This window comes from Haliaeetus leucocephalus, unplaced genomic scaffold (genome assembly GCF_000737465.1).
Source record: "Haliaeetus leucocephalus isolate CR32 unplaced genomic scaffold, Haliaeetus_leucocephalus-4.0 Scaffold484, whole genome shotgun sequence".
Taxonomy (NCBI): domain Eukaryota; kingdom Metazoa; phylum Chordata; class Aves; order Accipitriformes; family Accipitridae; genus Haliaeetus; species Haliaeetus leucocephalus.
Window position 1 is genome coordinate 4,502,979 of NW_010972920.1, and position 26,308 is coordinate 4,529,286.

Sequence of the window (26,308 nt, forward strand, 5' to 3'; positions counted from 1 at the left end):
CAGGAGGGGTATTTGGGAAAGAAGAGACTGGTGTCTGTGAGAACAGCTGGTGAAAACTTAAACTCTGGTTTTGGAGGAAAATCCTAACAGTTTGTGAAACGTGGACTTTGTTTAGCCTGAAAACAAATTGTCAAAATGTCCTTATAACAGCTCTAAACATTATTTCTGCAAAACTGAACCAAATTCCTGACTTTTGCAGGTGTTTCAGGGACCTTCCCAGAAGTTGCTGAACATGTCTGAGAGCATCAGGAGAAGCCTAGGAGGGACCCAAGATTTGCAGGACTCAACATTACGCCGATGTGGAACAGGAAGCCCAAAGTTTTATTTGGGGTCCCGGTCATACATGTGGCCTTACAGAGGCAATATTGCGAATGTGAATTTTGGGAACCATCAAAAACTCAAGGTCTTGGAGGTTCCTGTCTCTGTGGCAGGGATCTCTGTAGTCACAGTGCCCAGGGTCCCTAGCCTCCACCACCACCACCACCACCACCACTCCTCCTCCTCCACTAGGTAGAGCTGCCCAAGGAAACGCAATCTCAAGTTACTACACAGCCTATCCATGAGGACTGCACAATGTGGAGGGCGGATGAGAAAGGATCTAGTTCTTCACGCAGTTTGGAAGGAGATCAAGGGAAGAAGGGGAAGTTAGATATTTCTGCTTTTCAGTGTATCTATAATTTGCTGTCATCATGAATTATTTTATTTCCACAGACTCATTTTAGGAAGCACTTCTGGTGCAGGAGGATGTACCAGTGTCTGGCATCCCAGGGTGACATGGCCAAGGTTACGTTGCCCTATCACCATCTGAGGGATATGACTGAGAATCTTGTCAAAAATGGGCTAACTTGCCATTACTCAAAGTCATACATTTGGGAATGGATCCTAGTGCTGGGTAGTGATTCCACTGCTGCAGGTGGGTTTTTTTTCTTTCGTGTGTGTGTGTGCATAATATATATATATGCTCACTATATGCATATTACTATTTTTTATATGTACTGTAGATATAAAATATGTGCAAATATATAAATGTAGACATTCTTTACATTAATGCTTTCTATACATGCTTTTTATATACACTGCCTAGTAAACAGGATTTTTGCCTGGGACAGGTTGCCCAGAGAGGCTGGGGAATCTCTGCCCTTTGAGATATGATCTGATCTAACTTTGAAGTTACCTTTGCTTTGAGCAGGGGCTTAGACGAGATCACCTCCAGAAGTTCCTTCCAACTAAAATTATTTTAAGATTTGATGAAAATTTTCCCTGTATTTTCCACTTCAGGATGGTTTTCTCAGGCTTCTATGGTACATACTTATTATTAATAGCAAGAAGTCTTTTAGTGCATTTATTCATTTTTGTCCCTAACATCTGTCCTTAATGCTTTTGGAGTTATATAGCCCGGAGGTTAATTCCCAAGCTGTTCTGTACAGCAATTTCCTGGTGGTCTGTGGAAAGTTGGAGGACTACAAAGTACCAGTTTTGCTCTTGATTTCCAGCTGAAAATTTGTAGAGAAAAAAACCAAAGAATACTTTCTGCAATGTTTCTTTCCACTGCAAGCAGCTGCTGTCAGGATGTGATTTTTGATTGCCTCTTCCCACTCTTGCTCCTTCCCTGAAATCTACGCTAGGAAAAAAATCTGACAATGCCCGATGTGGTCTTGGCAATCTTCAAAGCCAATGCAATCTTCATAGGACTACCATGAAATAGTAATAATCACAGTAACCATCATAACCGGTGTGAAATGGCTAGTCACTGTTTTTCTGATAGGAAAACTGAATTTAAAAAAAAGTGATGCCTAGCCTGACATCACTGGCAGAGTCACTGCAGGACCAGGACTCCAGGTTCCTTAGTTTCAGCTTTTGGTTTGGAGCACAGGTTTCTGCTGTAAGGGGGACAATCAAACTGGCTGTAGCTGCCCTTCTTGAAACACAGTTCAGTGAAGAATTTATAAATCCAGTGAAGCTGAGTCATTGATTTCTGTGTGGTGAGGATTTCGGCCACTTCACTTGCTTATAACAGAATTTTAACGGAAAATTCTTTGATACTATAGTGTAGGAATTATAAAGAATTCACATTATTGACTTACTGGCTAGAAAGGAGTTTAGGGGCTAAAGTCAGTCAAATCCTTAATGGGATTTTGAAATCACTCATACTATTTACCCTATGCCAAAACTGATTTGAATAGCTGTTAACCGGGTCCCGGATCAATGGGCAACTGTCAGCCCTCGCGGATTTACATTCCCTCTTCAGACACTTTTCCCCCAGTGCGTTATACAAACGGTGTAATACCCAGCGCTGGCTGCAGATCGTTCGCCACATCCAGGGAGGCAAGCAGGGCTTTGGCCATTGCCCTGCCTTCCTGAGATATGGGACTTCGCTTCTTTTTGTATTTATTTCGGTGAAGTACTATGCTAATCTGTAGTGCCATATAAATAATTAATAGGAAGGTCTCTGATGGTGCTGAACGCAGCCAGCTCTGTCTGCAGATCTATTTTTTATTATGGAGCTATTACTTGAGTCTGTTCAGCATTTCCCTCGAGTAGCTGTCTTAGTGTGAGGTCTGAGAGGATATGTGGGTTTATTTGAAGTGAGAAAAAAGTCATGTTTTGCACTCATATGTAATATGTTTATTGCAAACAGAAGAATTTATTTTTTCCTTTATGAGTGGAATACCCAATTTATCAGATCTACTTCTGCTGCTATTTTGTAACTCTGTCTTAAAGTCAGAAAACTGTCAGGAGTCTAACTGCATTTAATTCAGCACAGAGGAATGCATCTGTTCCGGTAAAAGTTCATCCAGATTTAGCTGAATGAGATGAATGGGGGGATATTGCACCAAATTTACTAGCTACTCATGACTAACTGGCTAATAATATCAGTTGAGAACTCAGAGGGTGGTTTTTGGTTAAGTATTATAGGGGAGATGATGCTACGACAGTGACACAGATATCCCGGCAGTGAGAGAGCACCTTGGCCAACTGCACATGTGCGGGTGCAGGCAAATAAATAGCCGTGGCAATTGTTCGGTCTCTCTTCTTGGAATAAGGAGTCACAGCTATCCATCTTGTACTTGTTAGAAGATCTAACAAGTAAAAGGTCAAGTGAAGAGCAAGGGGACAGTCTATCAGGGCAAAAAGTATAAATTAAAAATAAAGAGCATTAATCAAAAGCAGGGTCTATTTTAACCAGGACCGCATAGAAAAGTAAATGCAATTGCTTCCAATTCTCCAGCATTAGCTGGCTGGGGAAGATCAAAGGCATTAGGCAGAGAGCAGCCACAGACCCTGCTCCCGGTACCATTGGAGCAGGGTATCGCTGCAGCGGTTACCCGCCAGCCGTGATTGCTCTTCTGTGTCAGTGTTAACCGCTGAAAAGATTTACAGCCTATTTGGGAAATCACTGAGGGTCTTTAATATAAATCACGACTGATTCTGAAGGATTTTTTTCAGGAATACTAACCGAATCTTGCTGACAAATCCTGGAAAGGGATAAAACAGCAGATGCCGAAGGTGAGATCGGGCGGTGATTCCCTGCGGCAGCTGACCAAGCTCCCTCCCTGCAGGTTGCATGCAGCAGGGACAGAAACCGGTGGCTCTTTCAGCATGGTAGTGAAAGGGCTTAGGGCTTATTTCTTACCAACTCTAATTTTTCAAATCTTAAGCATTTTCAGCAAAAGAAGTCTCTCGAAGAAAGGCTATGCAGGCTTCGGAATCAGGAGGAGGTAATCTGCCAGCTGTAGATGAAGGATTTTTGGTCCAGTTTTTAAAACAAACAACAAGATCAGGAACGCTTAGTCTAATTTATAGAGCTCTTGCATCTTCTCCCAGGCCACCTGCCCACTCAACGGAAAACTGTGGTAAGTATTTTGCTCTCTGAATGAGATTACAAGTCAGGTACGGTGTCCTTGCAAGGGCATGGCCCCTTCTTCCTTGTTTGTAATGTGACAGCAATATCAGCATTTGAGCCAGAATTTAGCAGCTGTAGTAATAGCTCAGCTTTCTGAAGAATCTACGTAATGTCCATCAACCTTTGCCCCTCCTGTTGTTGCAGACCATGCTGGAAAATATGCTGAAATGTGAGATTTCCCTACTATCTCCCTCTTCTCATCTGTTCAGCTGCAATGGTTTTGTTGCCTCCAAGCAGAGTCAGTAAAGGCGGCCCCTCATTAAGAGATGCTCGTCTGAGAAACAGGTTGAGTCTGCAACTTTCTCTGCTGGTTCCTTCTCTGCCTTGCACATAATGGTTTATTCGTCTTGTGTCTGGATCTACCTCTGAACTGGGGTCCCGTACTCTCCCACCTCAGACTTTTGAGTTCGTGGCAGGTCTCAGCTGCAGGATGCTGCCCCATTGCTAAGCTGGTTTCTCCTGGTTTCTCCTGGTTTCTCACCCAATGCAGGCTTGGAATGACAGTTTGGAGAAGGAGCTGGTCCCTGTTTCTCCCAGCACGGAGGCAGCCAGCCCCACTGTGTGGTGTGCCGTGAGAGCCTTTCCCCTGCCAAGGCGAATGCCCCAACCCTTCACGGAGATGAAGGCTGTTTCTCTTTGCAGTCTGATAATTCTGCTGGCTGCTGCCTGGGGAGCACCAAGTAGAGCCTTACGCTGTTTTCTGCTGTTTTCTACTCCTGTCAGAGGCTGTGTGGTCTCTAAAGAGCAAAAAGCCCCAGCTCCTTTGCTCCCTATGGCTGCAATTCTGCTTGGCCAGTACAAGGAAAGATGCTTCTTGCATCTTGCCCTGTATCCACATCTATGTGAAGCAGGTGGGGTTTGTCCGTCTGTAATTCTGTTGGAGCGCTCACATGAGAGAGGCCAGAAAGGCAGAGGCAGAACCATCACCCAGCTCTGTTCAATCACCAAAAAAACCCCTAAAATAAGTAATGAACGGGAAAAGCATCTCGAGGCTTTAAAGGGACAATGTCAAGATTTAAAATAGTACGTTAATAAAAAATTCATGTTTGGCGATCGTGATCCTGTTGCAGCAAACTGTATTGGTGTCAGTCATTGTGCTGCATATCACTAATAGTAAAATACAGAGACTGGTATTTAAAATTCCTCTTAAGTAATGTTTGGGCCATGCCAAAAAGAGATCAAAGTCTCCCCTTCTTTGGTACAATACAAATATATAGTAAAGGACAAGCAACATTAACAACTGCATTTTCTTTTAGTTGCATATGCTATCCTTTTGTTTCTTGTTTGTTCAGAATTGCTTCTTTAAGCAAAAAAATCCCCAACTACACAACCCCCCCAGGCTGTTATAGGTGGGCACTCAGTTGTTATAAATTATTTAACAGCTGGACTAATGGAGGCTACCTTCTTTATCTTCTTTAATTTATGGATTTGGATGTACTAAGGTTTAATCAGAGTGGTTTTCTGCTCCTTTACTGCCCTTGGAAATCATTTACTTGGGTAACCTTGTCATAAAAATAAAAATTCCTTAAAATTCTCATCATGGACATTTATCTCAAAATTCTGAACTCCTACCAGCAATCTCAAATTTCTACTTCAAATTTATTGCTTAAAAACTAACTGATGTATACGTTTTGTGGTGCAATTAAGCTTTTTTTTAAACACACATTCAATCATAAAGGAGAGATTGCAACAGAGGTGATATATTAAAAATTCAGGTCTGTCCTTCGGTTTTCAGAATGGGCGTGTTTGGGTGATGATGGATATAACTAGTGGCTTTAAGAGGGTACCTCCATATGTTTAAATGAAGAGCTTCTAAAACTTTTGGCCTGGGAGGGGGAACAAGGAAACCACAGCAGTTACTAATTCCTCTGTTCCTGCTGTCAGTGGTAACAAATGGGAACGTCCAAAATATCCAAATGCGGAAGGACAGAGCAGAAACATGGCTCTCCTCAGCATTTTCTTGTCTGTAAACAGGTACTTTTAAACTCATATACTCAGTGTGCAGACTTTTCCAATTTTGTTGTCTTTCTTAGCATTAATTGCTATTTTTCTTTATAACCCCTTCTAAAGTATGTAATGGGAATCTCAAATCGTTCATTCAGATGATTTCTATACACCTTTCACATCGCTTCTAGCACCTATACACCAGCTGTGTCTGTGGTCTGTTATTTTTTCCCATTTGCAAGTCTGTCCATTGCCCACCCTCCCTGTAAAAATCAGAAACCAGGGAGTCTAAGTTAATGGCGTACTGAGAAGCATCATAGAATCATTTAGACTGGAAAAGACCCTTAAGATCATTGAGTCCAACCGTTAACCTAACGCTGCCAAGTCCACCTCTAAACCATGTCCCTAAATGCCTCGTCTACACGTCTTTCAAATACCTCTGGGGACGGTGACTCAACCAGTTCCCTGGGCAGCACAGAGTGGCTGCCGGGGCAGGCACAGCACTTCTGCCTTCTGCCGGCAGCTACAAAACCCCAAGTCCCTGTGGACTCCATAAACACCGATGGTTGTGCTGAGGTGCCCCCAGAAGCTTTGGAGATAGGTGGAAGCAAGAAGGCAGATGGCAGTCGTTGTCCTTTCCCTGTCTAGCCTTGCCCATCTATTTCACTGTGCAGGGGGGAGAGGAAGGTAGATCCCGAACAGGTAGAAAAAGTCACACTCAGTTGTACTGTAAGCGAGGGCGTACCTTGCAGCAAAGCAATAAAACTGTTTTCTGGCATTCTTTTGGGGCAAAGTAAAAAATGCCTTAAGATTGAGAAAGGGCTGTCTTTTAAATTATTGTGGAATATTTCTCAACCGAGTTACAGGTAAGGTACCCATACCACACAGTCTCCTTTGCACTTACTTCCAATGATCTAGGAATGCTTCTGTTTTACAGAAAGCCCAAACTGTATTTAATTGATCTGTCTACTTTTATAGGTTCCTTTTTATCCTCAGTGGATTGCAATTAGACATCTGGCTGCAGTCTGTAAAAAGTGTAACTGTGCTAGAACTTGAGTCCCTAAAATTAAGTAGGCTCGCAGAAGTCTATGCCAGTGCAACATTTTTCTTTGTTCTTGAATAAAAGGATGGCTTGCTAGGAAATTCCTATCACCCAGCTTTCCCTGGTGGAGCTGTGGAGACTTCCATGTTTTCATCAGTTATTCTGAAAACTGGAGTTTGAAAAATCTTGACAGGTAAGGTTGTGCTTTAAAAATCACTAGGAGTAATGTTGGTTTTTAATATTTTTGAGATGTTTGATACTTGTCTAGCAGAGCTTAACTTTTTTGACCCTTTTTCCTTCTTCGTGATGCTGTCTTGCATTATCTAGGGAGCTCACTTCAGTGTTTTGATCGTGTTTGTTAACTGGAATTGGAAGTTTCTGCAAAATGAAAAAGGAATTGCAAGGCAAATGTTCGTGCTTTACACCACACTCATCTCTTTTACCAGAGGTCAGACTGCTTCTGCCACCCCTATGTCCTTCAAGTTTAAAGTAGAGGGAGATAAAGCCTGTCTTGTCCTCGAGGACATGTTCAAAATCCCTCCGTCCAAGAAAATCCTCCTGCTTACCACTGCTTTATTATGCTTCCCAGCTTGAAGACAGCATAGTAAGTTGTCCAGAAAAGGAAGCTGGAAGATGCAAAGCTAAATGGCAATGCCCATGGTAAGTTTCTACTCAATTCTCTTGAATAGAAACATCAAAGGCCAGTATGTTCTCCAATAAAGTCAAGCCAGATCACCAAATGAGGCTGACAAATTTGAAATCAACCATTTCAGAGGTTCTGGTAGGTTAGTTTTTCGTAAAACTAAGTAATTTTAGGTAAAATTGAGAGCAAATCTCTCTAAGAGCCAGAGGAAATGCTTCAGGTCCTAGATGTATGGTTAAAAAGTATCACCACACCTTTCTAAAAAGCGGGAAAATTATACTCAGAACAAAACTGAAGTACTGCCCTTCAGATCACTCTGGATTAGAGACTTGAAAAAAACCCTCAAACCTGCACCCTTGAGAAATTGAAGTGGTATGATGTTTTTGTCAAAAAGTATGAAGTCTTTCAGCCCTTCCAGTGACTTCCTAGGAAGGAAACTTCTGATAACAGGGAGCCCTTCTACCTGGCACCACAACCCAAGGCAGATCCAGGGGCAGCAGATAAGTCCAGGCTTCTGCTGGTTGTGACAGATGAAGCTGGATGCCCAGATTGCTGGCTGAGTTTCGATGCCCTGTGTTATTTAGGCTGTCACGCCAAATTATCCCAATGGTCCCCTCTGACCTTCCCAGCTTAAACTTGTGTAGGAGCTCACGGCACGCCAGCCTGTCCCAAGCCCCCTCAGAAGGGAAGAGGACCGGCTGGCTCGCCAGGCTCTGGAAAAGACCCTGAGCAAGGACAGTAGCTGCTCCCTCACCCCATCAGTGGGAGATCTGGCAGGGAATTTCAGCCACGAGAGAGAAAAAGAGGTTTTGGGTGAATTCCCTACCGTCTGATGGAGCTCATCCCTTTCTAGATACTGCTAAATCATTCGTGACAGGGACGACTTATCCCCAGGGCTTCTAAAACTGCTTCTGACAAACAACCTTTTTTGGTATTGGAATGCATTGAATTTCCCCAAGCATCGTGCATCTATGAAGTATTTCCTGTTAGAAAGGTATGCTGGTGCTCTCTTCAAGCTCCTCATCCCTGATTTTGTAAATTACAGAGGGCGAATGCTGTGCTGTGCCATAAGTACACAAAGTGAATTATTTGGAAGGGAGAGTAAACATTTCTAGCAAGCATTTTTTAATCAGAGAGTGTTTACTGATGTGTTTTACGACATGTTTTCTTGGCTGCTTGGAAGAGAATGGGAACATAATTTTGAAATTTCTTATACTTTTCCACAACTTGTCATTTGTATGGAACACATTCCTGTGGTATATAGAGCCTTCCACAGGGAATAATTTTTGGTGAAAGATTCAGCCCACACCCTAGAAGAAGGGTATGTCTTCCAAGCGTAATAATGTCTGATGACAATAATAATACAGTAAAAATCAGTGTTTCTAATATTTGTGATCCTTTCATAAGTCTCACAATAGTGGAAATTTTTGGTTTTTCTCTGTTCGCACATATATGAGAGCACCAGCTGTCAATCTTTATGGTGAATAAGTTTCTAGCACTTAGGAACAGTGAAGAAAGCTAAGCTCACCAGCATCTTAAATGCTTGCATAGTATTATCTCAGAAAACAAAAGATGCACAGGAAGGTTGGAGGGGATATTTATTTTGGGTTTTGCTTAAAAAACATTCCTTGTTCAAAGCCATTCACATGCATTTTGGTGGCAAGCAGAAAGTGGATTACTGAGCCAGTTAACTTTTAAATCTAATTGCTTTTGATCTTAGTCATTATAGGTAGTCCTTTTCTCTCTAAATATTCCTGTTGAAAACTGTGTAGCTACTTGCGGTGTAAAGTATGAACCCATGTAACTTAGGATCATTAAACTGAGAAAAACATGGTCACCAAAGTATCAACCTTTTAATTATAGGTGTTACGCTAAATTTCCACTCATTTCTGAAGTGAGAGGTTCTATTACTCTCCTAGCTGTAGGCAAGTGCCATAGTTTGATTTTATATGGGAATAGCTGTTTAAAAATCATAAATACTGGATTGTTCTGATAGGTTTTACTTGGCTAATGCTCTGCTACCCAAATGAAATTGTTTGACAAGGTGCACATTGAAATCCTGAAAAGAATTTGCAACTGTAAGATGAGAAATAGCTAAAAGATAGGCGGTATTTTTCCACTGTTGGAAATCTTCCTTATTCCTCAAGGAATGGGCTCTGCATTCCCCCTTCTTTGCCCCCTCTCTCCTCTGCTGGTGTTTAGCACACCTCAAACCTTTGCCGTCTGAGGCTATAGCGCCAGCAACCAGCCACTGAAGTTATTAAACCTAGGATATTTCTATATGACAAATATCAGCTGGGTTTGATCGGTTTAATGTCAGAAGAATATTAGAAGACTGGTTTTAACTGTCCTACAGTGACCTCTTTCCAGCCTTTTGCGTACATGTAGATCTACAGGCACATATCTGTGTCTATATATACTGTGATGAACTGTAGCTTTTCACATTTACAAGCTGGTCCTCTTATACTGGCATAGCACAGAATATCGCCCAACATAGCAACGCAGGAAAGCGAGGACAAGTACTTATGAAAGTACATGATTCGGCCAAAATTTTTCCCCCAACGTATTTAGTCAGTTAAACAGTTTCAAGTGATTTTACTCTAGCCTGGCCAGCACCGCGCTGCCCTGCTGTACCCTCATGTCAACGGATGGACTTTGTATTTATTGCCTTCGGAGAATGCCCAGTGCAACATACAGGGGCTTGTTGGCCATGCCCCCCAGCGTAAACCATGACAATAACCGTAAAAGAGTAATAAATGCCCTTTTCTAAAGACAGTTTCTTTTCCCTTATGGCTTAGTCCACTGTAGTATCAACTATCAACACAGGAGGGAAGAGAAGGGAGTTTCTTCTTACCCCAGCCCTCACGCAATCTTGAAAGGAGAGACAAAAAGTAAGTTGAGCACAGGTAATTTTACATCCAGGTCCCAGCCGAGATGCTGGAAATGCCTAAACCTCCCTTTGGTGTCATCCTAAACTCCTGAAATCAATGTGTGTATCGTCGACTCAAAATGTTTCCTTATATTAAGCAAACAAATGACAAGGTGTCACTAGGCTGAGGCTTTGCCTTTGGCTGCTGAGCTTTGAAAGGTACCTGCTGCCTGAAGGCTGAGAGTAAATCCCCTCTGGTCTTTAATACAGAGCTGCTCCGTAACACCCACCTTGCAATATTTACAGCAGTGATGGGTAGCTTTTATTTCCTGATAACGTACTGGCAGCATGTTCCCAGTTACAAGAGAAATAATAGTGAAAGCATATGGGAAACCTTATTCCCTTTCCTAATAACAAATACAGTGGAATTACACTTTATACTACCACAGACATATTTGTTTATGATGCACATAAATCTTGGAATATGTTACTAGGAAGACACACGCAGAGCTTTTTTATTAAAGAATTCACATTCTGCAGCTGAACCTATTTTTTAAAAAAGAAATGCATTATTATTATTAACCATGTAGAGCGTAGCCTCAGCAGCTCACACTTACGCCTGGAGCTCTGTTAAAGATTTCCTAAATTAATAAGATTATAGAGTATTTAGTCTCTATTAATTATAGATACATATAGATTAATGCTTATTTATCCATGTATATTCAACTAATTTCCAAACATTTGTGCTAATTTGTTGAAAAACCCACAGTAAATATTATTACAAAGGAGGTCGTCAGTCTTTATAGCTCTCAGGGATTAAATACGACTGGAAAAATGGAGAGAGCGTAGCCCTGATCCAGGGTCCGCTTCGATCCTCATCCCTTGTCCTTCTGTTCTTCACCACATTGCTTTTGCCCTGGCACAACCTGCCGCCCGTGGCATCTTACAGCCCCTTTCCCATCGAGGATTCCCGTCTTTCTTTTCTCCTGGCATGTTCACGGCACCAAACCAGGCAGAGGTAGGGGGTCTGGCCCCTCGTCTTTGCTTCTAGCTATTTTATCTGTGCCTATGGCTATAGGAGAGAGGGCACCCCAGAGCCCCAAGATCACGGTCAGAGCTGCTCTTCCAGAGAATATTTTTGAGGCCAACCCCCCTCGATATTGAACTCAATATCAAAACTGCCATTAACTAAACCGATCCTGATCTGGGCTTTGTATCTACACTATCAGCGAGCAGGCTAACGTACGGACCTGCAGACTTCTGAGGAGTTAAAAAACCCAGGGAATGGAAAATTAGACTGAAATCTACCCTGTTAAAACAATTGGACCTCAACCAAAAAAGCACTTGTGCTTTCAAGAATCAGTGACAGCTTTAAGAGCCAATATTTCATGAGTTTTGGGGAAGGCGAGCAAATACGGGATGCTGTCAAAAACGTGAATTCAACCATTCTTTATACAGCCTTTACTTGAAGGTCTGATGTTTTGGGGTGAAAAGCATAGGGCCTCGAATCCCGTGACTTTGATTCAATCGAGGCAGTTCAAGTATAATATTGAGACAACTTTTAGAAAATGCTTAAATGTTGCTATTTTGGGTTTAATATGTAACGTAAAAGTTACATTAAAAATTCTGGCTTTTACATAAAATGAAGAGGCAGTAAAAACCTGACATACCCATTTCCTGGGATATTCTCATATTAAAAAAGTCTCTCAGCAGAGTGTGAATTATTTGCATTTTTTAATTTCTGGAAGATCAGCAATTCCAAAGCTACATTTAATTATGATCTTTTGGAAATTTTTTTTTAATATTCTTCAAACTGCCTACTTTTCCTTCAGCCTGCCAGAGCAGATGAGCTGGCAGATAATAATTTTCTTTAAATCACATTCTAGTGGAACATTCTGCATTTAATAAATCAACATTTTGCCATGGGAAACTGTTTCACTGGAGCAGTCCAAGTTGATCGAGTAACAAGAATATAAACTTCATTTTCCCCTGCCTTGCCACTTTGCCATTTTGGAAGGATTTTTTACCCATTTAGTCCAGAATAAATGGCTAAACAGGTTGGAAGGAAGGAAAACTTAGAATCCTACTCTCTAAATCTTCGCATTTCACCATACCTTGGTCAGAAAGTATTGGGAAATATATTTAATTTGTGATTTAAAAAAATAAATGCAAAAATGCCAATTAAATGACTACATCAATCAAAAAAAGAAAACTCTCTCAGATAACTAATTCAGTCTTCTCCAATCAGAAGTGTTAAAAATAGTGTGGATGTCATGTGCTAGAGAAGCTGAGTGTATATCATACCATAGATCCCACTTCGGTTTGGGGGCTGTCTGGATGAGAATGTAAACAGCAGATTAAAGGAGTGCTGGTAATATGAAGAAATAACACAAATGTAGAAAAGAGTAAGGTTCACAGAAATTTAGAGAAACTGTCATGGCTTGGTGAATGGTATTTATAATTTGTGCTCTTGAAGGGGAAAAGAAAATCATCTGTGGCTTTATTTCCTCAAGAAAACATCAAAGATTAACAGTGAGGTGGTGTTTTGCTAATAGAGTATGTTTGGGGATGGGGAGGCATTAGTTTCTTTCAGGTGAAAGTTAAAACAGCCAGTCACCGGTTCTGGTTTTCTAAAATGAGCCAGAGGTGGGATAACGGCTTTACCGCTCAAACTTAATGGTCTCAGAAAGGAACAGGCTATTCTAACCTTTGCAAGCTTGTTGTAAATCTTACTGCTAATTAAACAAAAAAGGGGATTTTTTTTTTAAAGGAATCCAGGATTTAGGAGACCCTGTCTCACAAAAACCAAATTAAAAAAAAATAAAAATAAGAGTTTCACTCATCTTCAAGAATTTCAAGTTGTTGACTACTTTTCTTCTCAAGCTGTATCCAAGTATACTTTAAGCTATCCACAGAACAACACTTGTGGGCAGTATGGACTGGGGTGACAGACCTGGGTGAGGCAAACTCTGGACTCTAAACAGGCAAAGTTGCTCTTAAGAAGGACACCATGTTCCTTTAGTAGTCTTTCTGTGCCAACCTTAACTGGAAATGCAAAAAAGCTTTTTATCGCATGCTGTATTAATCAATGGTAAATGCTGGATTTTAAATCAGAAAACTTTAACACATGCAATGTGTTGCAATAAATCAAATCCTAATGAACAAAAACACTGTTCAGAAAGCTCCAGAGTGTTTTTACTAATACACTGGTTTGCAGGAAATTATGAATAACTTATCCTTTCATTTTCTTGTTAATTTTGAAAATGAATTCTATTAAGGTTAAACAAAAGTTTTGTTTTGTTTTCATTCTGACATTACTTGAGAGAAATTCTTAACTTTTATTAAATATTCTGTATAAAATATTGTAACTTGAAATTATGATTTATCATATTTAATATTTCTATTACAAATTTAGAATTTTGTCTAATGAAATGGTCCTTTTAAATCACTAGTCTTACATTATACTATTATAATTTCCCATGAGACCAAAAATTTCTTTTGTACTTTTTTTTGAGAAATGAATTAATAGCAATCAAAAATCATTTTTATCTAAGTGTTGTAGAACTAGAGAGGGTTTTTTTAGAATATGGTATTCAATAGTAAAAACAAGAATGTGAAAAAAATATGATTTTAATAAATGGAAAGACACTTATGGTAAGGTCTTATGCAGGTGAATCTCATAAACAGTTAGAAACCTTGATTTTAGGACCACTGTATATTCTGGCACAGGTAGAAGGCTAATTGTAAGGAGAAGTATTATTTTATTAGGACGCTGTTTCCAGAATAAAAGTTTGCCATCAACATAAAAATTTAACGTGTGGCTTCCTCTCTGTGGGTGACGATGCTCTCTGGGCAGTAGTCCTCAAATTACTTTTGCTTCTTATCTCTAAGAAAATCTCTGTAGAAACATTGCCTTGTGCATTTGGCCCATAAGGAACAAAGTTTTATTCCTCTCACCTCCTGTATTTATGTAGTAATTGTGTTTGCTGCCTGCAGAAAATTATTACGGCAGGATACAAAGCTATGCTACATCCACGTACATCACTTGGAAAGGGTACCGATGTGCATTCAGAATAGGCGCCGTAAAAGGGACGTGTAGATGGCAGTGCTAATAAATGTATGGATAAGACATTAAAGGCCGCGGAACGAAAATGAAAGGTAAGCTAAAACTGACGTTGGCATTCTGCTCCTGAACTGAGAATAGGCTGGCAATGAAGAAGCAGGGGGATTTACTAGAGAACCTTGCTGCTGCTAGCGGGTGTGTGACAGTAAATAAACAGGAGCTCTCCCGATCTGGCACACGAGTAATTTGTACTGGCAGCAAAAACGCCTGAAAAGAAGTGAGTCGCTTCTGTAAGGGGGTTCAAAGGAGCAGGGCAGCAAACAGTGATCTCTGCAAACGGGGTCGGGGTGCCCTGTGTAGCAAAGTGGGGGGCTGCATTGGAGACACGTTACCATCTAACCCCCAGCAGGTGCTTCCAGGCATGCATGTGGCACACGGCAAAAAAATGAAGCCATCTCATAAAATTCCTAAGCAAGGGAGCTCTGGGAGTCTATGGAAAAGGAAGATTTTTTTCAGGAACTTTCCGGCACTATGGTGTCCGCGTTTTCACTGTTTTGTAAGTTCATGTGAGCATGGGTGAAGTTTCGTGGGTGCTGCAAACCGCTAGCCCCAAAGAACATCAGCACAAATATTCCCAATCAACCCTAGTCTGAAACAACTGAAGCAATTGAAAAAGAGCTTTATACTTCTGGCTGCAAGCGCTGCCCTGCTCGCTGAGCACAGAGCAGGCTGCCTCTCCTCCTGGGACGCTGGCAGTGGCACGCACCTGTAGCATGGGCCATAGCAATGGAGAACAAGGCAATCTCCCACAAATTTCTGATTCAGCCTGCTGTATGTCTTGGCAATGACAAACAACCCCCCCTTAGAAGCAGCTGAAAATATAATATGTGCTGGAAGCTGACAATGCAGGTGAATGGATCAGCGCTCAGCACTGCTGGTGCAGTGCTAACCTGGTGCACGCAGGTGTTGGCCTTATTCAGGAGGTCGGAATATGGAGAGTCAATCATCGGCAGTTTCTTACCATCCTCCTTTGAAAGCCCTAGTGAACCTGCATTGCCACAGGGTCTGGAATAAAGCGAGGGACTGATAGACACCATTCGGTGCCCAAAACTCCCAAATGTGTACCTACTAGACCCTCCCGAGACACCCATTGAACACTAGCAAATAATGAAAGGTTTACCCATCACTTGCCATTGGTGCTCTTGGTTTTAAACTGGAGAGCCTTGATTTGTGTCTCCACAAAGGGTCGGAGAGTTGCCATGCCAATAGTCATAGGTCAAAAACTGACCATCGGGTCTAACTAGTTGGCGTCTGATGGAAAGCCACAATGCATCATGTAGTGTTTTATTACAGCTCGTGCTTTCACAGCAAACCCTGAATGCTTTGCGCAATTTTATCTTCTTTTGCTTGGCCAGTCACCAGAATATTATCTGGTGACATAAACATAAAAGGCAGCATGATTTTTTCATCAAATTTGATTCTTTGTGTGTGTGCTTACAATCACTGCAAAAAAACCCAAGAAACTCTGATGCACAGACAGCCCCTTCAGTGGTGAAATAACTTTATCAAACTGTCAGAGTTTCAAATGTTCAATGAAGTCATTCATTTTTTTTTTGTTTATTTAATAAAGTAGCTAGACACAGACCATATGAAATTTCCTAAATAAAATAGTTTCTTGCGAAGCGATTTTCTCCAGATGAATCAGTGTGTTTGTATGCAAAGCACTACTCGACAAACTCTGCTGAAAGCAATATATGACTCATTCTAACTATTCCAAGCTATGCATGACTCATGTTGAACAATGGAGTCAGAAGGTCATTTGTTCTTATGTCTCTGTAAAAGTATTTGGACCCTGTATATGTCCAGAGGAAAAGGAAACCCTTATGAAAATTGTCCAGCCCTTTGGGGGAACCCTAAATCTTCCCACAGATGAATGCACCGCTCACTAGAGGCAATGGTCACATCCTAGATTTTGACCAAAGGCATTTTTTTCTGAAATGAAGCAGGAGGTTTAGCTTGAACGTTATCCTATTATCCGGTATCATAATCTGTTTAGGATTTACCAGTTTTGAACTTCCACATGCTGGCATGTGGTGTTTATCTTCAGGAATGATAATTAATAGACAGTGTCCATCTATGAGAAAGTAATTTTGCACTTTAGAGGGACACCAAGCCCAGTGTTTGAGGGGCAGCTCTTGCTAGACTCTTATTCTGTCCTCTGCGTAAGCTGGAATTTGGTAACTTTTACCTAAAAGCCCTTACATTACTCTGCCTGTATGGAAAGAAGACAGGTGGAGACATGTAACATTAGAAGTAAAGCATTAACTGAAGGGGTCTATGGCCATATTCATAAAAGAGATAAAGAAGATCATAAGATTTAATTCGTGTGAGCGTATGCGTATGTAGGTATATGTATATATATATAGATATATCTGTCTAAGAATTTGAAACCAGGCATAGACGAAGATTTGTTTTCATACTACATTATGATACAGAGGTGGGCAGAAAATGCCTAGTTAATTATTGCTAAATATATTAAGTTTCAAAGTTCTCCTTTTCTCTTTGAGATTTTCTTTCTTATCTCTTCTCTTTGTCCATCTTCCATCTACTCACCCTTTTTCTGAGCATTGCCATTTTCAAATCATTTGAATAATGCCAATGATATTAAATTGAGCTTTTGCTCTAAGTGTTGTTTCTTCTGCTCACATTTGGATGACAAAGGCATATTTAAAGTTACTTAAGTAACACTGCTACTAAAGTAACTGCATTATATATGGCATTCATGGTAATGTGTTTATTGCTGCATCAAGTGCTTCTAAGGCAGTAATTATGACTGCTCTTTAAGTCTGCATTGGCTGGCCTTTCTAGAAAGGTATTTGATCATTTCATAGAGTGTTACTTTGCTATACAGGAAGCAATTGTTATTGCTCCTTTTTAGCTAATATGCATTGTTTTAAAACTCAGGTTAATGTAGGCCTCTTGAGAGGCTGATATAAAGCAGCCGTGTTTTTTGGCTCCTACGGATTCCCTAAATGTTATGAAAATGATTTAAATTAAATTAAATTAAATGAAGTTAAATTAAATAGAGTACCAAGCATATCCTGGAAATATACTCCAGTATGATACAACCTGTGACTTCAGAATTATTTTGGAGAAGGGATTTGAGAAATCAGTATAAATCCAGGGAATCAGTGGAAGTGTAGACAAAGGAATGTGTCACAAGACAGCGACGCTGAGCACAGGCTGTGAGCACTAGATATTTCTGAACTAGACCAATGACTAAAAAACCCTGGCCTTTCTATATTTTAAAAGGTATCGTGCTGTTTTTTAAAATTTCAGAATTGTTAATCTTTTTTTCAAATTAAGTTCTATTGAGTTCTTACAGTTAAAAAGCTGGAAGAATGAAGGATGATTTTTCCCTGGTTTTTTTTTTTTTAATTAATTTGCTTGCTTTGTGAAAGATTAAAATTTTTTCTTGGGGGAAAAAAACCATTCAGATTTGTGATAATTCTGTGGTGCTTGTACAAACAATATCAAGTTGCAGTGCTCGGAGTCTTATAAGCCTACAAACAGAAACCCAGTGTGCTCTCTGGGACAAGAGAACATTCACTGAGTTTTCAAACATTCAGGAAAATCTTGCTTAGACCATGTGATAGAGGTACCCTATTAATATGTGGGATACATGGAGGGAACATAATTGTCTAAACTAACGAAATGGAAGAGCTAGAAAATTAGGGCCACCAGAATGTGTTTTCTGGCAAGACTGTATAAAACACTGTCAAGACCTACCACATCTTCAGTGGGAAACCTGGCAGATGAGAGAATCCCACATCTATTATAATTCAGGCAGGGTACTCAGATAACCAGTCAATCCGTCAGGCCGCCAAGGAGAAAAAATAAATGTTTTGCTGATGGCAAAGGAATTGTGTTTTTTAACTACATCAGTACTGAAATTCTGAATGAAAGAACAGGCTTTATTGAAACAAAAAAAGTATGAAATGTTTCGTGTGATGTGTCTTGACAAGGCACTTGAGCAGTATTCAACACTCAAATTATTGCAGAAAGAATTGGGTGATTCAAGAGACCTCAACAAGGGAAATATTGAGGGAACTGTCATCTCTGCTGAAGCTGAATGGAGTAGACACTCCCATTTTTAAAAAGATTGTCTGATTATTAAATTTTTCTTAAAATGCCTTCTCAGCTGCTTTTTAAATTCATTTTTAAAGTCTTTAAGACCATCCAAAAGTGGGAACTCCAGAATTTCACTTCATTGTGTTCTTCACTGCCACTCTGAAGTGCTTTAAAAGGTGACATAGGGGCAACACAGCCTATAATGACTAATACCTGGCTGTCTCCTCTAGCTTCCTACGCTCATACATTATTCCGTTTTTAGTCTCTCCCTGTATTGCCCATTGGTGTGGTTACTTTACTGGCAGGAGTTTGTTATTATAAAAAGGCTATAGAGATGACTATTGTATCTCACATTATCAGCAAAGAAGTGATTGCTCTTTGCAGCTTCTGCTGAAGGAAAAAGCCGCAGATGAATGAACAATAAAAAAAGATTTGTTTCTAGTGCCTATTTATAGCACCAGGAGTTTCGAATTTTGCTCAAGCCCTGGGATTTTGGGGACTGATATTGCGTACATTTGGAAATAACCGGATGCAGATTGAGGTATTGGGTTGCTGTAACTTCCATCATAATCTTCCCTACAGTTGGGTATGAGTGCAGGATGGGTAGAAGAGAGTAGAGCATCCAGAGAAACTCTTCAGAAACCTGAGTTAGAAATCCAAGTGTCCATTGTAATCCTCCCTAACTCTTAATTCTGGTCTTGACCACTGCTGGCCAATTTCTACGGAAGGCTGGGCATATTCTGTGACACTAGATGCCAAATTCTGTGAAGGGGTGCAGAAATGTGTTCGTGTCTGTTAAATAGAGCTTCCTCATCCACATGCCTGGCACGGGCCCATACCACCAACTCCGAACAGCAGGAGAGGTAAAGTATTGCAGCGGAACTGAAGTAGGAACGAGCATTGGACTACACCAGTTTATTAAATTCCTTCTTTCAAAGGGCATTTAGAGTTTGCATGGAGAGGGAGGAGGGTTTGCACACAGCAGCACGGACCCACCCTGTGCCTACCTGCAGTTTTCTACTATCATTCTGCCATGCCTGGTGATGTGGCCCAGACATCTCCAATTATTCCACCTGAAAGCAATTGTCCTTGCAGAAAGATCAGAAAAAGCATGTGCTGGAGAGATTCAGTTATTGAGCTCAGCCTCCTGCTGAGCCAGTACTCTTTAATTTGGAATTATCAGAAAAGATGCAACTCCAACATGAATTCTTGTCTTTAAAATACTAAAGTGAGCAAGAAATCACAGCCTTTAAGTGTTCAAGGCTTTTTAATGATGGTGAAGGTCAAAGACAAAGTGCAGACTTGTGGAATTGAGGAGGTGTCAGAAACTAATGTAATTCTTATTTCCACTGAAGTAAGTGGACTGAAGCTTAGAGTGGAAGAAGTGGGGAGAATGGAGACAGGCTATGCTGTACTGCAAGGGGAAGGACGGACTGCAGTCAACAGTAACACAAAGGACATTCCCAAGCATTGCCCATCATTTTATAGTCTCTCAGAAAGCACAAGGATGCTCCTGCCCTTATGGCAGCAATTAGAGGGAATACAGAAAAGGGAAGTGTAGCTTTTGGAGAAAGGGGCTTTGTGATACGATGGTGCTGGGACGAGCAATTTCTCTGTGATTACCAGCTCCAGCTGGGAGAGCAGTGGAAGAGAGGGAAGCAGGTGCCTCCTGAGAGAGTCCACCTGGAAGAGGCTATAGAAAGGAAGATGTGCGGTAGTACAAGTCCTAGAATTACGAGGAGGGCAGAAAGTGGAAGGTTAATGTGGTTTTTTTTAAGAGCCTTAGTTTGTACTGTGATCTTGCAGGGTTTTTTGAATTAACAATACAAAGTGTATTTGTGAAAGGTGCTGGTTGCTGCACTGAGATCTTCCTGGAGTAAACATTGTAGTAGTTCATGCTATAGCAAAAAAACCCAAAGACTTTAACAAGTTCTTACTACCTGTTTGGGTAATGCAGCTCTGTTTGTGCTCAGTTAAAAAGCAACTTTAAAGGTAGAAGTTTTGTATTCTTTATGTATGGCAATCCCAGACACAGCATAACCAGATGTTTCTAGGGTTTTTTTTGCTAAATCACTGATGCCAGTGATCCTGGACTTGTTGTGTGGCTAGAAACCAATATAATTTGCCAGTACATGAATTTAGTAATTCTGCAAATTAACTGATGAATTCTTGAGTCTTTTGTCTTCTAAAAATCAAGCAGTGAGATAATATATTGGCAGGAGGGAAGGGGAGAAATTCATTTGCAGAGGCTTGCTATGCTCAAGATAGATCTCTGCAAAGCTTGGGAAAATAGCTTTCTGTGGCTCTGCTGAGTTCCTGTTTAATTACTTAGCCAGATATGACCTTGTACAACTTCTATAATACAAGGCACTAGGAGATCTTTTGTGGTAAACAGAGCCCATAATAACACTCTTCTCTAATCTCTGTTTCTCTAGCTGATGCCCCCCTTTAAACAACTATATATATCCCTGAAGCACCTAATCGAGAAATGGCTTTGTGGGGGGATAAAAACGTCTGATAATTACACAGGAACAGTCTTACTTGTCTTTTTATTGTTACATACAAATACTGTTATCAGAAGACTCATTTCTAGTCATGTGTCCTTTGGGTTGGCAGTTATATGTTTGGTCACTGGAAGGAAATGCCTAAGAGGTTGAACAGAGTGATGTTACTTGGTTGTATTTTTCATACGCTTTAGGAGGTGGATAACTGTTCATTTGCAGTTTTCTTGCGTGCACCTGGGAATCTGCTGCGTATGAAAGTATTCCCAAGGGACGTGGGTGTGCGTGGCACCTTCGGAGAGCCTAACGGAGAGTCTGTATAACTCTGCGAAGTGAACCTACGCTGTTTGCAGCAAGAAAGGCTAAGAACTGAAGGAATTGGACAAGTAGTGATGTGGCATAGTGCAGTGGATTGTACTGTGATGAGAAATTGTTTAATTACAAGCACTGCTTTATACGTTTCTCTTGTTTTGGTTTTGAAAGCACTGTATAAATAAATATTTTCTTTTATATTGGTGATGCTGATGTTTTAAACTTGCATTGCAGGGGACAAGATGGAATGAGTTTTGAGGTGCGTGGGTGCATGACAATATAAATGTGGACTGTGGGGTTTTTTTTTTATTTGTTTTTTTTTGAGGGGGGAGGGGTTGTGTGTTTTTTGGTGCTAAATATACCTGTAATATGCAGTTCGGGAAAGAAAGGAGATGGCCCAAATTCTGCAAGTTTTTGTCGAACAACATACAGAGCCTGTGCTAATCCCTCTAGCTATCAGAGCCATTCACACTTCCACCCTTATCGTACTCTTACAGGACAAGCACAACCTGCCCCTAAATCTCATGGTGCCTCCACGTATCAGAAACAGCCTCTCACCTGCCGTGAAAAGGCAGCCCTCTCTGAGCAGCTGGCCACAGCCGCTGCTTAAAAATGCATGGCAATACTTTGACATCACTTAAATATCAGCCTCTTAAATATCGTCTCCCTTTGCTATTTTTGCCTTTCAAGCAAAGAAGCTGCTCTGCCTTAAGGGGTGAAGGTAGGTCCGCTGGTTCTTAATTGCTCCCTTCCCCAAGCGACTTGGGAGATCGTTCTCTAACTGGCTGCAATCATCCTTTACTGTAAACTAACCAAAGTACACTCTGATTTCGGTGTTATGTTCATTAGCAAGCATCCTGTTTTGAATGTTAATGTATTCTGGGAATGTCCAGTCTATGCGAATGGACTGATTTGTGTAGCAAGTGTTTCTGAAATACCCCGAGGAACAAACCTGTACTGGGTAACTGATTTGAAATGAAACCCACAATGTTAAGGACAGAATATCAATGGATGGTCGAGTTGCAGAGTGGATTTACGTGTGAACATCATCTAAAAGGCAGATAAACTTTTTATTGTCCCCAAAAGAGCGCTTGATGGGAAGCTTGGTTCTGAGCCTGTGCCTGCAAAAGATTTCTCCGTGTGGTCAGTGTTTGTGGCGTGATTTCTTGTTTGAGGTGAAGAGGGGATTTATCCCGTGAGTGTCCCTATTGGTGGTTTTGCGATGGAAGTGGGCTGCTAATTTAGCACTGGAGAAATGTGGGAAGAATGAAAGCTTCCCTTCATACCTTGACTCAAACATAATCCATGAAAAGGAGACTCACCACACATGCCTTTAAAAAAATAATTTAAAAACCCCATGTCTGAATCCTAGAAGATGCTTTCTCGTGTTATTTTCAAGATATTCAGCAGCATGGACTGCTCTCTTTTCGGATGGGTAAATGTGTGCAGCATATAAAAGTGATGCTGAACGCCTTTAACAGCTACAGTTCTGCTATCCAGGTCCTACTCAAGCCCCTGGATCTGGAGTTTTCTGCCGTGTCTCCTATAATGAGCAATGAAGCATGGCTGCTCTGCCAAGCACAGGTGGAAAGGTTTGCATAGTAATGTTGTCAACTGCTGGATAATAAAGGAGGTGACTTGGGTTTTTTTCTGCCTAGTGAGATTATTCCAGTCAAACAGTATGATTTGAATTTCCAAGTGACTCTGTGTGGACACTCTTCTTATAGTAATAGGGGCTTTTTAACCAACGTAGAATAATAGACTTCCTTAGTGGAGCAAACCACATCAGAAAAAGACGCTCTCAAAAATGTGCAGGCGGAAAGCTATTGCTGCAAAACTTGTTCCACAATTGCCTTTTCAGTTAATTTCCTCTTACATACAAGCCCCTTCTCAGAGCATTTTACCATATATTTCCGGAGAGAGAGCTCTTGATCGCTGAGCTTGTGCACAGTGCTCAGATCTCAAGACCCTAGGCACTTGGAGTGCCTGGTGCTAGAAATCAGCCCTGATGAGCATTCATATGCCTGGTTTGGCTAATAGAATTACCCAAACTGTTCTGATGTGCAAAATTGTTTTCATTGTATATGAGACTACTGCTTTTGCTGGGTATTTTGATACCTCTTTTAATGATCTGGATGAGGAGGCAGATGAATGCAGATTTGTAGAAATGGAAGTAAGAATTTAGAAACAAAATAGAAATCTGCATTTAAAACCAAAAGGCTTGCTTATTGCTCATGAAAGTATTGGGCTATTTACAGGAAAAAACCTGCTAGAATAAAGGCTTGAGAACGTGATGTTGCATGCTTAGGAACTTCAATTAATCTCTGAATTTGATGATTCCCACATGTGGAAAATTGCAAGGAAATAACTGTCATGCTGTTGAGTTCTGTCTATTCTTTCCAAGTTTCACACATCTTTGAAAATTACTCTGAACAAATCTAATGGTGTCCCTGGATACTACAGACTATGAAAAGAAGTTTAAAAGAGCCCCCAAAGAATAGTCTGTGGGCTTTTCACCGTATCAGATGGTTATGCCATTTGCTGAAGTGTAGGCTATGCTTCTATCGTGTCACTGGTAACTTGAAATGATTATCTGCTAGTCTGCTAATGAAAATTATCCTGCTAATTCTTGTAAATCAAAATGTGACTATAATTTTTTCAGGTTTTTTTCCCTTTTGCTTTTTCTGCCCTTTTTAAATATAGTGATAGTTTTGTGAGATTTAAAAAGGCACCCATCTTCTCTTGTTCTGTCTACTTTTCAGAAATAGTGAAAGAATACAGAAAATGCCTATAAATGGTATTATATAGATATATGTCACATACGTACATGTGTATGTCTGTATGTGCACAGGGAAAACCAAAGTAATCCAGTGTAAAACGTGTGGTGTTATCTAAAAATTCAGATATCTCAGCAGCAAACTTGTTCCAGACACAGAGATCCTTTTATTTAGTTTAAAGAAAGATCTCCATTATGAGTGGTATAAAAAGTCTCCTTTGTTACCCAGGTGCTCTGGGTGAAGCCCTTGAACAGAACCTATATAAGCAAGAGGCAGCCAGTATGTTCACTTTATGCATTACCGTATGAGGCCATGCCTATGTATCAACATACATACACATACGAGAATGCATTTCTGGATGTGTGTGGGTAAACAGACTTTTAAAGTAATCTCAGGTTATGGTTTCTATATCTGCTAGCTATGCTTGTGCACTTGCAGCCTTTACTAGGAAAGCTTTTTCAAGCTTTGTCTCTCTTTAAATACCCATTTGCACATACATCTATCTGGGATGGTATCCCCCAATTCTTGTCTTACCTTCACGTCGTTGACGTTCATCCTTGTTCCCTCCTTCCCAACGAAGATGTCATCTATGTCAACCAGAATGTACCTATCCAAGGACAGCGTGAGCTTCTTCCCCGACAGGAAAGAGATGGCATCAATAAAGATCAGTTTGTGCAACCAGAAGGTCAGGTTGTTTCCAAAAAGGACTCTCTGAATCCCGTCGTGAAGGCCCAAGTCTTGGATGACGGTGGCATACAAAGCAGCCTTTGGCAATGCCGCGGGGGGCAGTCTGGAGGTCTGCAGTTCGGTTAAAAGCACGGGTTGATAGGTGGAATGGTTAAACTGGAAAACCGTCCAGTCTTCGCCAGGCAGTGGACCTTTCTCAACCCTCGGTGCTTTGGTGATGTGCAGCAGGGGAGACTGAGGGTTGACCACACAGTCTTTGAGGGCTACATTATTGTAAAGGTGTAATGGCAGTCCTTTCAGTTTTGTACTTGGGGAGCTGTTCTCATTGGCTTTATGAAAACCAATTATGCTAACACTGTATTCCACACAGTATTTTTCCAGAAGCTCTCTATTCCATGAGTCCATGGATACATACTTTAAAATATTCTCATATATAATAATGGTGTATTTTCCTCTTCCGTTGTCTGTGAGGGGGGGGATATCCCCCTTAGCTGGTGCAATGACCATGTGGTACTGAAATCTGCTGGACTCGAGGATGGCTATGATGTCTTGCCCCAGCTGGGAGTACTGGCTTTCCACAAACAGGAGGACGGTGGGATCAGTTTTAGATGGATCAATTGGCTTAGCCGTTTTCAGCTCCGCGGACCTGTATGGTAGAAGCTTGAGGTCTTCACACTCAGCTTCTCCGGTGCTTTCCACGAGGGCCATTTCTTGCTTGTAGCCGGTGTAAAGGTAATAGGCAGAAATGACAATACTTGCCAAGCAGAAGGTCGCGAGGAGAATGACCAGCGTTCTGAAACTTCTGCGGAGCTTCACGATTAGATTCATCTTTCGCAGGACTTTCAACTTCTGTTGGACTTGCTGCTTTTTTGGTGTTCTTTCCTAAAATGCCATCGGAATGAGGAGAAGCAGAGGTGCCGATTCCTCTCCCAAGACGTTCATGTGACCATTGCAGTGCATTTATGAAGCTGTCGGGGAGGTTATAAAGCTGTTGGAGCGGGAAGTCAAAGGATTCGGAAAGCTAAATTGAAAGAGGCTTTCTCAGAATGCAGCAGCTGCCAATAGTCAATGAAGAGGACTCTTAACATTATCTGCAACGAGAAGTAAAAGAAGAGTAAATAAAATCCATAAAGCAATGAAAAACACATGTTAATAAAGACAGTGATTGATACTGGTAATTTGAGTTGAGGGAAGTTTAAGAACAGTTCAAGGAGCACTCACTGTCACTTGCTTTCTTGATGGATGAAGATAAGCCGTGTTAAACAGCTCTCCCATATTCTTTGGGTATAAAAATAAAGTCTAAACATAACTTTTTGAGCACGTGTATCTCTTCAGTTATGGACATTTCTTATCTAAAATGATTCATTGCTATTGCAAATGGGGATGACTGAAGATTGCGGGACAAAATTAGGACCAAGTAAATGTTTGTTAAATA

The 26,308-nt window shown here is 40.9% G+C and overlaps 1 protein-coding gene across 1 annotated transcript in view; it reads right to left on the minus strand.

The window, feature by feature from the left end:
• NDST4 (N-deacetylase/N-sulfotransferase (heparan glucosaminyl) 4) overlaps positions 1 to 25,701 on the minus strand; it is an 85,657-nt gene extending 59,956 nt beyond the window's left edge. The window contains exon 1 of the mRNA XM_010575546.1: positions 24,721 to 25,701. Coding sequence (XP_010573848.1) covers positions 24,721 to 25,701 — 981 coding nt within the window. The remainder of the gene's footprint in view (positions 1 to 24,720) is intronic.
• Positions 25,702 to 26,308: the final 607 nt, after the last annotated feature.